Genomic DNA, 12,709 nt, shown 5'->3' with positions numbered 1-12,709 from the left:
GGTGATATCCTCAGCACGTGAGCCCTGAATGTGGGTTTAAATGAAGGAAAGAGGTTCGTCCAGTGCTGGGTTTATGGCCGTCTCAGGTTGTGCAGCTGGAGGAATTTGGTATAGAATATGTGCCCTATGGATTGAAGTTGGGCCAGGAGGGGTCTGTGCTGTACAGCCTTTTGGCAAACAGCCACTAAGATTCAGTCAACACTGGCTCCTGACAACTATGACTTCAAGTTTATAGTGTCACTGTTTGGAAAAAAACACCTGTGTTGTTTTAAAAGTGAAAATAATCATTAGAAAGAAAAATTCAAATCATAGAAGCTTTATTAATGCATTTAACAAATATTTATTGTGTCCCTGCCCTATGTCAGGCACCATTCAAAGCACTGGGGATATGACAGTGACCTAGAGACTACATGTTAATGGAGAGAGTAGCCAAAAAATAATAAAAATATGGAATATGTCAAGGGGTGATTAATGTTATGAAGAAACACAGACAAAAAAGAAAGTAGAAACCACTCAAAATCCCATCCCTGGCGATAACCTCTGTTAACATTTTGTTGAAAATCCTTCCAGACACCTCTCTACCTATATAGAAACATAGATATAATTTCATGTCAATGAACATTTTCACATGCTGAGTCATAACCTGTTTCTTTTCCCAATAATATTTTCTGACATCTTTTCATGTCATAAATAAAAATTGACATAATTTTTTTCCAGTTTTGACTTTTTTTTAATTTGGAAAATTTCAAACAGAGAAGTAGAGAGAATGGTATTGTGACCACAATTACCTGTCTCCTACATTTAATAATTGTTAACATATTTGTTTCATCTATTTTGGGGAGGACAGGGCTTATGTCTGTTAAACTAAATTACAGACTTCGTGAACATCTTACCTGTTCTGTTTCTACAGCAGCGGGGTGAAGGCCAAGTCAATTCTGACACTACCTGGAGTTAGTATCAGACTCCACAGGCTTAAGGGCTCAGTCCCCCTCAAGACTGCCTTCACTTCAAACGTCAGCCTTACTTCAGGGGTCCCCGGGCCACCTGCACTACTGACCAACTGGCTACAAATTCAGGGGTTCCCACTACCCCCACAGGTTTGATAATCTGCTAGAACAACTCACAGAACTCAGTTAAGTGCTACACATATAAATAAAGATGTATTTAAAAGGCTATACATAGCAGGAGGTCTGGGAAGAAGACAGAACTCCCATGCCCTCTCTTGGTGGAGTCAGGTTACTATCACCCATCTGGCATATTAACCTGTTCATTAACCAGAAAGCTCTACTGAGCTTCAATGTCCAGAGTTTTGATCAGGGTTTCATTACTAGGCACAGATGATTGTATCAGTGTTAAGTGATTGCACTTAATCTGGTCCAAAGTTGCAACTCTCTATTCACACATATAGTCTTTCAAGTGACCAACCCCAATCTTGTCTTTTCATTGTTGAATTATGAGTTCTTTATATGTTCTGGATACTGATCCCTTATCAGATATTTGATTTGCAAACATTTTCTCTCATTTTGTGGGTTGTCATTTCACTTTCTTAATAGTGTTCTTTGACACAGAAAAGTTTTTAGTTTTGATTAACTAAACTGATAAACTGAAATAGATAAATCGGACTATCTATTTTCCCTTTTGTTAATTGTGCTTTTGGTGCCGTATCTAAGACACCATTGTCTAATCCAAGGTCATGAAGATACACTCTTTTAAGAGTTTTAAGAGTTTCATAGTTTTAGCTCTTACATTTAGGTTCTTTTTTAGTTTTGGTATATGGTGCAAGGTAGGTCCAATATCATTCTTTTGCTTGTGGATATTCATAGACCCTTTCAACTGTACTGAGTTGTCTTTCTTTGCATTTGGTCTGTAAACTCCATGAGGGCAGAGACCAAGGTGGTCTTACTAAATTTTTAACGAATGGATGAATTAGGCAACCAAAATATCAAGATTCTTTCCTTTGGTCAGAAATTATATCAACTGTGTACAGTAACACTGTTTTCATTGTGATATTGGTAGTTAAAATCTTTTGACAATAACAATTCAGAAACAAACCAATATACAGGATGATAGGGACTGTACAACTTAACAGCCTTTGGAGCAAAACATTTGGATTCAAATCCTGATTTTCATTTAAGAAATGTGTAACCTTGGGCAGATTAATTACCTATTTCTTATTCGTTAAAATGGGGATTTACTTTATATAATTGTTAAAAGGATTAAATAAGACCTCATAACTACAGTGCTTTACACATTGTAAGCATTCATCAAATGGTGGCAGTTAATTAATTAATTAATTAATTTTTGGTTGCATTGGGTCTTTGTTGCTGCACGTGGGCTTTCTCTAGTTGCGGTGAGCGGGAGCTACTCTTCGTTGCATTGCACGGGCTTCTCATTGTGGTGGCTTCTCTTGTTGCAGAGCACAGGCTGTAGGCGTGTGGGCTTCAGTACTTGTGGCTTGCAGGCTCAGTAGTTGTGGCACATGGGCTTAGTTGCTCGGCAGCACATGGGATCTTCCCGGACCAGGGATGGAACCCGTGTCCCCTGCATTGGCAGGCAGATTCTTAACCACTGTGCCACTAGGGAAGTCCCAGTAGTCGTTACTTATTAGTGCAAAGGAGAAGCAGCAACGTTTGGAAATTTTCTCCATAGTACAGATTCCAAGATTTATATTTTCTTTTGTGAATTGTGAATTGTTATACCATCGATGTTTGATTCGGGAAGAAAGGCATACACAAAAACACAATTCAGTGTGTTTGTGCAAATACTCTGGAGTCAGAGCGTCCTGGGCAATAGAATGAAATACCTTTTTGGGTGTCAGAATTTAGTGGAAAGGGAATTCTAGGCATTTTGTATTTATTTCAGCGCCACATTTTTCAGGTTTGTACAATAGTTATTTGATTACGTGTCTGTCTCCTCCATTAGGGTCTGCATACAAATCTTGTCTTAAATCATCTTTGAATTTGCAGTACAGTGGACACTCCACAGATGGTTGAATTGATGCGCCTTGTCCACGGGGGTCCAAAAGGACTCTCTGTAGAGGAATGGAGAAGTCGGAAGGAGGAGGAAAGACCTCGGATCCATTGCCAAGGAGAGGAGAGCTGCACGGGTGTGGGAGCCACGAGGGTCCTAGAGCTTCAGTCCGACGCAAGGAAGTAGAGAACCACTTCTTTCCTTCTCACTTCCGGGAGGGGGCGGCGAGACAAGAGGAGGCATGCGGGGAAGGAGGCAGTTTACGCCGCACCAGGCGGAAGTGTGCCAAAGGTTTTGGTGCTGCCGCTTCCGGTCCGGGTAAAGGCTGCTGAGGTATGCTGCATGGTCTGTGTCGGGCTGGGACAGCTTTCTGAGGGCAAGTCAGCGGGTCAAGAGGCGAGCACCGGCGTGTAGACTCAGAAGTCTATAGAGTCTAGTGGTAAGATCGGAAAAACAACCAGGAACTTGAATACGATCTAACCTCTGTTTCCGAGGGGGTAACTTCAACGGGGAACCCCTCTGCCCTGGTAACGGCCAAAGAGGAGATGGCGCCAGTCAGGGAGCGGCCGTGGCCGACAAAGTGAGGAAGCGCGAAGGCGGAGCAGCCGGAGAAGCCTCGGGAGAAAACACCAGAGCCATCGCTGCCGCCACCACCGCTACCACCATGGAAGGGGCAAAGCCGACATTGCAGCTCGTGTACCAGGCAGTGCAGGCGCTGTACCACGACCCAGATCCCAGCGGAAAGGAGCGCGCTTCGTTTTGGCTTGGGGAGCTGCAGCGTTCGGTGAGGGGCCGAGAGAGGCCATTCTGCGCCGCGGGGCAAGGGCTGGGTGGGACCTCGGCTGGAGCCGGCGCCCGGCCGTTGGCCTCCTGAGGTCCTCCTTGGGGAGGAGCTGCTGCCGCGGGGTGGGGCTGCGAAGCTCCATGTACGCGGCTTTTCGGAAACTAGTTGCAGCTGGCCGGTCGCGAAGTGGCCCTTTCCCCACCCCGTAGAATCTGGCTTGTAGGTCCTGTACTTCTCGCTCGTGGCTTCGATCTGGTCCTCTAAGTTTCACCCTTGCTACTATTTGTTTCTTAGGCCTTGCTTTTCCGTTTTGTCTTTCTTCAACCAAATCCAATCCCAGTCTTTCTCTGTCTTCCACTTAAGGATGTTTTATCCGTCTCTCTTCGGTGTCCAGGTGTTACTCCGGCAATTCCTTCCCACTCATAGCCTTACATCTCACTGTTGCTTGCTGCTTTTCACTCTAGTTTGAGTACATTACTCTCGAAACTTCTCAGGTTTCTAGATCCTTGTACACGTGAGTTTTCCCCGTGTTTTGGAGTGCAACACAACGTAAAGAAAAAAAATCAAACCTCGTTTCAGAAAATCTTTGCAGTTCTCATTTTGCTGCATATTGGTTTTCTAACCTTCTCTTTCCCCTGATTTTTAGCTTCTTTATAAGATACGGGTATCGTAGCTGCCTTGATTATTACAGATAATTGTGTCAGCATCCAATGAGGGGGTTAATTGCAGCCTATTATACTTATTGTGTTTCTGTGTTCTTTGAATCTCGTGTATTATGCTTCCTGCTCTAATTTTCCTACTTGCCCTTGCAGTGCTCTAATTCAGTGTGATTATGTGTACTTGGTGATATTGCTGACTTTACCTTTCTTATTTCTGCATTTATACGCCTAAGTATGTTTTAAAATTTGCTCCCTCCCCTTCCATTTCTTCTTTTAAACTCATAACTAGTACTTAAAGATGCTCTGCCCTTTTGAATCAGCTCCTAGGCTGTGAGTGCATAATAAGTATTTCAAAAATTGCAACTTTGAATATTACACTTAAAAAAAAAAATCGGGAACCCAAGTCCTGGGTGACCTCATGGAAGAGAAGGGAATAAGACTCACTGTTGGCTACACAAGAAAATCATTCATATGTGGTCTATCTTAGTGTTTAGTTAGTTTTTGTGATCTGGGGAGCCACACGTCCCTGATGTTAAAGTTTTCAAAGTAAAAATAGGAGAAATGCTACACCATACCGAAAGTCAGCCTTCCCTACTACACCTGCTTATTGCTGTATGTATTTTATTTTATTTTATTTTGTTTGTTTATTTATTTATTTATTTTTGCGGTACGCGGGCCTCTCACTGTTGTGGCCTCTCCATTTGCGGAGCACAGGCTCCAGACGCGCAGGTTCAGCGGCCATGGCTCACGGGCCCAGCCACTCCGCAGCATGTGGGATTTTCTCGGACCGAGGCACGAACCCGTGTCCCCTGCATCGGCAGGCAGACTCTCAACCACTGCGCCACCAGGGAAGCCCCCTGCTGTATGTATTTTAAATCAGTATTTTAGTGCTTACCATGTACCAGCAACTGCTAGGTGTTGGTATATGGAAATGAACCAGACCAAAAAAATCTTTGCTTGGCACAGGATATTTGTGATGTTTAAACGAGTTAATACCTACAAAGAGCTTAACAAAGTTCTTGGAACCTAGAACTCAAAATATGTTAATAATTGTTATTTAAATATTAGTCACTTAGTTTTCACTAGTCTCTGTTACAGCCTTACATCATCACCATTATCATCATCACTATTTACAATCAGGTCCCAACAGGAACAGATGGCACACTTGAAATAGACTAATTTGAGGAGTGTTTGTTTTATAAAGGTACTGTTTATAAAGATGTGGATATAATGGGATACCACAAAAGATAGTGTAGTACCCTGTAGCCAAACTGTTAGCAGCCCTAAGCCAGAAGAGGTAAGAGAGAGAGTGGTTACTTCTTGGACTCTCAGGAGAAGTATGGAGTTGGCTGCCTTGAGAGGAATTGTAGTTTTCAGTTGAAGGGACATAGCCAGCATGAGGTGATTCTGCAGGGAGGAAGTGGAAGAATAAATACCTACACCTTATTCTCCTAACTTCCACCTGGGATTTCCCAATGGGCAAACCTAACCCTAAGCTAGGGGACTCAGGAACCTGTTGATCTGTTCCATAGAGGTCAGCATACTGGGGCAGAAAACATGGTAGAGAAGAGTGGAAAAGTGGACCTGGAAAATAGCACAGTCACACATCATCATTTTTAGGCAACTTGCAGCATCTGGATTGACAATTCAGCTAACACTTTGGCTTCTTAATTCCTTTACTTTTTTCTAAGCCACCTGGTCACACAGTCACATCTTGGATCTTGTCATTGCTAAAAAGTCACCAACCCCCCCTAAATCACTAACTCACGCAGTGAGCTCTGATGACACAACCAACTGAAATTCTTCTAGTTTGCTGGCTCAGGAATCTCAAGTAACGTCATGTAATAATTCTTACTTTTTTGAAATCTTACATAATTTTAATTTTATCAAAATGAAAAACTTGGGCCTCCCTGGTGGCGCAGTTGTTGAGAGTCCGCCTGCCGATGCAGGGGATGCGGGTTCGTGCCCCGGTCTGGGAGGATCCCATATGCCGCGGAGCGGCTGGGCCCGTGGGCCATGGCCGCTGGGCCTGCGCATCCGGAGCCTGTGCTCCGCAACGGGAGAGGCCACAGCGGTGAGAGGCCCGCATACCGCAAAAAGAAAAAAAAAAAAAATGAAAAACTTATTAATTTATTGTTAATTTAGTAATAAAAGTTATTATTGTTAAAATTTTAAAGATTTAAGCCAAACTTTAAAAACTTTCTAAAGTTATAAAATGGGAATAGTTTTACAAGATTTAGGAAGAAAAGAGAGCAGCTTCATAGTTTCTCCTATGAAAAATGAGGATTTAGGCTTCCTCCGCTTCCTCACACCCCATCACTCATAGGTATGCCTATGGTATGCCACATTTTTGGTTAACATAGGTATACCACATTTCTGGTTAAATCATTACACATTGTAAATCATGAAGTGTGTATACCCTGATCATTTCTTTTTTGTGCAACTTTTTTTTTGGTGGTAATCATTACCTTTTTCTTTTTTTCACGTTTGCCTTCTTTTCTCTATATGTACAGTAATTCATCCCAAACTCTCTGTTAGTAGGTGTAAATATCCTCTTAGTATGTTCACACTGGTAATCTGTTTCCTTTTTTGGTGGAAGGAAACCTCTCCCGAGAGCCCTCTGTCTCCCTGCTCCAATGTGGCCTGGTTGTTCTCCAGGTCTCTTGCATAATTATTATCCTGGGATCTCACTGTCCTAGGGAATTCCTTTTTCTTTCTTGTATTGGATGTGCTGAATCCTGGCTCCCACGATCTTTTCTTGAATTACTCCCTCATTTGACAGATAATTGAGAGGGGAACCTTCATCTCTTCTCTCTCATTGTTGGTCATTTTTCTTGGACCACTTTTACCCTGAGAGTTCTGTAGTCTTCTGCCTGGAGCTTATGAACTAGGCTGCCAGTGGCAGGTAGGAGAATGAACTGGAGGAGGAATCTAAACGCTAAGTATGTAGACTTTAGTTTATATAATCTGTTTTTCAGTATGATACTCCTGTCCTTAGGTGAGTCTGTTGTCCAAGAGTCCAGAGTCCCTCTGCTTCAGTCTCTGCAAAGTAAACCTTGAGTTTTCTGTGATGGTGGGAGGATAGTATAGTAGCCTGGCCCCTCAGAGTCAGGGAGCAAATCTAGGAAACTAAACCGCTTACACAGATTTTGAAGCCATTCCTTTGTTTTTTGTTCTGTCTGTGCATCTGTCTTCAGGTGTATCTCAGTACTTCTAATTCTTGAGCCTTACTGGGATTTTGCAAATGAATTAGTTTGCCTCTTGGCTTCCCCCATTCTTATCCCTTCCCCCTCCCTGCTGCCAGACAAATTTCAGCTTTCTCAGACCTTCTCTGAGAGTTAACACTTACCCAGCAGCTTTCTCCTTTTCACAGTTTTGTTAATATCATTCGTGTTTCCATTTTCTGTCCTTGTGGGTTCCCTCATCCTTGGGGGAAAAAATCTTTTTACTCTGATTTTGGAGGGAATTTGAGGGCAAACAGATGTTTCAATCAGTTAAATTGTGTTAAACAGAAGTCTTAGTTCTTGAATTTCATCAAAACCGTATTCCATTGACTGGCCCTTTTTCTTGTTAGGTCTTGTCTTTTTCCAGGGACTGTCGCTCTCCTCCCTTTCTTCAATATACCACCAGCCCTTCACCTCTGATGTGGTAGAACTTGAGCGTGTGGATCCAACTGCTTCTCCTGTCCGATTTCAGTGCTCTGCATCTCATTATCTGAATTCTCAGGAACCTTGATCTTTTGGTTATCCTGTGTCTCACTGGTATCCTAAAACTCCCTCTTTACTGGATCCTTCCCATCAGCATTCACACAGCTGTAGTATCTCCCAGAATAAGCAAATGGTTTTTTGTGGGGAGGGGATGCAGCCTTTGTCTGGTTTTATGATTTTTTAATTTTTTTCTTACCTTTGGACTTTTACTATTACTTTTTCCCAATCCTGTCTTCAAATGAAGAAACTAGCCCATCTTTTCAAAGCCTAGCTTAAATTCTTTCTCCTTAAAGTCTTAACAGATTCTCTTCCGCTGAAAGTCATTTCTGCCCCTGCCCCAACACCGAAAGCACTTTAATTGCATTTATCATTTTTTTAACCTTTTTGAAAATTTGTTTTGTCTCCCCCAATAGACGGTAGGATCCTTTCAGATGTTTATATAATCTGATACCATAGTTGAAGGAATAAACCATGATTAGTAAGAAATGATGAAGATGTCTGAGAATTTCTTTTTTTTTTTGAACATCTTATTGGAGTATAAATGCTTTACAAGGGTGTGTTAGTTTCTACTTTATAACAAAGTGAATCAGCTATCCATATAGATATATCCCCATATCTCCCCCCTCTTACGTCTCCCTCCCACCCTCCCTATCCCACCCCTCTAGGTGGACACAAAGCACCGAGCTGATCTCCCTGTGCTATGCGGCTGCTTCCCACTAGCTATCTATTTTATCTTTGGTAGTATATATGAGTCCATGCCACTCTTTCACTTCATCCCAGCTTACCCTTCCCCCTCCCCATGTCCTCAAGTCCATTCTCTACGTCTGCGTCTTTATTCCTGTCCTGACCCTAGGTTCTTCAGAACATTTTTTTTTTCAGATTCCATATATATGTGTTAGCATACGGTATTTGTTTTTCTCTTTCTGACTTACTTCACTCTGTATGACTGACTCTGGGTCCATCCACCTCACTACAAATAACTCAACTTCATTTCTTTTTATGGCTGAGTAATATTCCATTGTATATATGTGCCACATCTTCTTTATCCATTCATCTGTCGACGGACACTTAGGTTGCTTCCACGTCCTGGCTATTGTAAATAGAGCTGCAATGAACATTGTGGTACATGACTCTTTTTGAATTATGGTTTTCTCAGGGTATATGCTCAGTATTGGGATTGCTGGGTCTTATGGTAGTTCTACTTTTAGTTTTTTAAGGAACCTCCATACTGTTCTCCATAGTGGCTGTATCAGTTTACATTCCCACCAACAGTGCAAGAGGGTTCCCTTTTCTCCACACCGTCTCCAGCATTTATTGTTTGTAGATTTTTTGATGATGGCCATTCTGACTGGTGTGAGGTGATACCTCATTGTAGTTTTGATTTGCATTTCTCTAATGATTAGTGATGTTGAGCATTCTTTCATGTGTTTTTTTTGTCAGTCTGTAGACGCACAGTTTCTTAAAAATGTTCCTGAATGCATAGCTGCTTGTAGCACCTCCAAAGGGGCAGTTGGATGACTCAGATTTGTCTTTTTCTATGAATTTCATTTATTTTTGCTGCTTCTCTCTAACATATCCATGGATGATTGAAAATAAACAATATTATTCAGCCTCCTATGATGCTCTGTTTTCAGTCTTTCCAATCTTTTTTAAAAAGCAGTCTTTATGAGATAAGTTTTTATTACCCTCCTTTTATGCTTTGAACAACTTGAGTACAGAAAAGGAGAGGAACTTTTTGACACAATAAGCCTTTCTTGAAGTGGTCACTAAGTGACATTTTAAACCAAAAATCTGTTTTAGAGTAGTCACAAGACATGCAGTGTAGTAGCCTAGTGTTTTAATTTTCAATTTGAAATTGGTAAAGAATTCCCTGGTGGTCCAGTGGTTAGGACTCTGTGCTTTCACTGCAGAGGGCCCCGGGTTCAGTCCCTGGTTGGGAAATTAAGATCCCACAAGCCGCATACTGTGGCTGGGGGAAAAAAAAATCTACTTTAGTTGAAAACAGAAAATGTAGTAACTAAAATTATGCCATATAAAGTAGCATCCAGGGAGTTTCCCTGGTGACGCAGTGTTTGAGAGTCCACCTGCCGATGCAGGGGACACGGGTTCGTGCCCCGGTCCGGGAAGATCCCACATGCCGCAGAGCGGCTGGGCTCGTGAGCCATGGCCCGTGAGCCTGCGCATCCAGAGCCTGTGCTCCACAACGGGAGAGGCCAAAACAGTGAGAGGCCCACGTACCGCAAAAAAAAATAAATAAATAAAAAATAAAGTAGCATCCAAAACTGTACAGTCCCTAAGGAAATTAACAAAAAAAAATGAAATTCGTAAGGAACAGAATTTGCCTGGTTTGTTTCAAAACCACTTTGAATAATATACGTTTTGAAAAACTATTATCCTTACTTCCCTCTTCCCCGTACTTATTAATCTTAGAGTCATTTAGTATAGTTATAATGATTCTGGTGACAATAGATTTGGTATAACGGTATAATTTGGACATGGTTCAGCCCATGCTATGAGTTAGCATCTTTTCTCTTTCTCTGGTATTTGTATAAAACAGCCATTTTCTGAAGAATCTACATTCATTAAACTTTTTTTCCACCAAAATTCTTGGAAACAGCCTACAGCCATGGTTTTGTTTTATGGGATAGGCAGATATCACTGATGTCTTCCAAGTGTTTTAAAAGAAAAAATTATTTTGAGACAGATCTTAAAGGAAGCCTATTTAACAGTGGACTACTCTGAATACTTAGTAGTTTTCTTTGTCCACCTCTAGTAACCAAAATTAGTAGACAATGCAGAAACCAATGGAAGGGAAGACCATCTCTTTATAGGGCTAATTAATTGTGCTACTCATTTGTTCTAAGTTTGTAATTTAAATTATAAGAAAGGGACTACTTTCACAGAGACCATCTGTGGGTTAGAGGTTATCTCAAAAGTTGCGTAGTTCAGTCTGTACACTGAAAAGGAAAGATGAAAAGAAAAAAAAAGTACAAATCAGCTGGAATCGATGGCATTGTAGTGTTTGGTTTATGACATATCCTTGAGAATTTTCTTATTCTAAATATCTCGGGAAGGTCGTGGGTCATGGAGTATCAGCTTCAGACTTCTTTCCTAGTAATTTTTCTCTTTGGAGTTTCTTGATTCTTGAGCCTAGTTCTAAAACCTAGAGTCTTTGTTTTTGCTCTAGTAATGCAGTCATTGATTTGATTTACCTGAAAATCTAGACATCTTCTAATGTTTCTGCTCTCATCCTCCAGTCAAGTGACTCTTAAAACATAAACATGTGGGCCTCCCTGGTGGCGCAGTAGTTGAGAGTCCGCCTGCCGATTCAGGGGACACGGGTTCGTGCCCCGGTCCGGGAAGATCCCACATGCCGCGGAGCGGCTGGGCCCGTGAGCCATGGCCGCTGAGCCTGCGCGTCCAGAGCCTGTGCTCCGCAACGGGAGAGGCCACAGCAGTGTGAGGCCCGTGTACCGCAAAAAAAAGACAACAACAAAAAACCCCATAAACATGTTTTTGAAAGGCAAGCCTTGTAGAAAATAGAAAATGTTCGTGTACAACTTCTTTGGGGCCAGTTAGTTCAGTGAACATAGGAATACTGTATACTTTGCATTGCTGGAAAATGGGAGTGTGTAAGTAAATGATAAAAACCAAAGGCCTTTCAACTGAATAGTATACCACTCTGGCTATATTGTCTAATATGATTGCCATTACCCACATGGCTATTGTGGCTGTTTAAATTTAAGTTAATTAAAATGAAGTTAAAATCCATTCCTTAGTTGCACTGCCACATTCCAAGTCTTGGACAGTGCAAATATAGTCATTTCATGTCCTTGTTGTATTGGAGCTTATGAATGTGAATTTGTGACGGTATTTCTGTTGGCGTGATAGTCTGTTATCTGGTGGCATTCATTTGTATTTGGATTAGTTTATTTCTCATGTTCCCAGGCCTTGGACCAGAGTCAATGGTTTGAAACAGGATATAAAATGATCTGGATACTGCTACATTTTCTAAGTTGCCATTTTAACCATTTTTAGGCGTGCAGTTCAGTGGCATTAAGTACATTCATGTTGTGCAATCATCACCACCCCCCATCTCTAGAACTTTTTTGTCTTCCCAAACTAAAACTCTGTACCTATTAAAGAATAATTCTCCATCCCCTCCTCTCTTCAGCCCCTGGTAACCACCATTCTACTTTTTTTTTCCTCTAGGAATTTGACTACTCCAATTACCTTATGAGTAGAATGATACAATATTTGTCCTTTTTGTGTCTGGCTTATTTCACTTAGCATAATATCTTCAAGGTTCATCATGTTGTAGACTATGTCAGAATTTCATTCCTTTTTAAAAATTATGGTGAAATACACATAGCATACAATTTACCACTTGAACCATTTTTAAGTGTGTAGTTCAGTGGCTTTAAGTACATTCCCATTGTTGTGCAACCATCATCACCATGCACCTCCAGAACTTTTTTCGTCTCGTAAAAATGAAAATCTGTACCCATTAAACACAGTTAACTAACTCCCCATTTCTCTCTCCCTACAGCCCCTGGCAACCACCATTCTGCTTTTTGTCTCCGTGAACT

General features: G+C 41.5%; 1 protein-coding gene across 1 annotated transcript in view; it reads left to right on the top strand.

Moving 5' to 3' along the window:
- The window catches only part of TNPO3 (transportin 3), a 322,931-nt gene that overhangs the window by 224,654 nt on the left and 85,568 nt on the right, over positions 1 to 12,709 (top strand). The window contains exon 5 of the mRNA XM_082632672.1: positions 2,967 to 3,754. Within this exon, the coding sequence (XP_082488798.1) occupies positions 3,635 to 3,754 (120 nt within the window). The 5' untranslated portion in view covers positions 2,967 to 3,634. The remainder of the gene's footprint in view (positions 1 to 2,966; positions 3,755 to 12,709) is intronic.

This window comes from Mesoplodon mirus, assembly GCF_964341445.2.
Source record: "Mesoplodon mirus genome assembly, chromosome: 9".
Classification (NCBI taxonomy): Eukaryota; Metazoa; Chordata; class Mammalia; order Artiodactyla; family Ziphiidae; genus Mesoplodon; species Mesoplodon mirus.
Note: the sequence above shows the minus strand (reverse complement) of the source record. Positions and strands in the feature narration are given on the sequence as shown.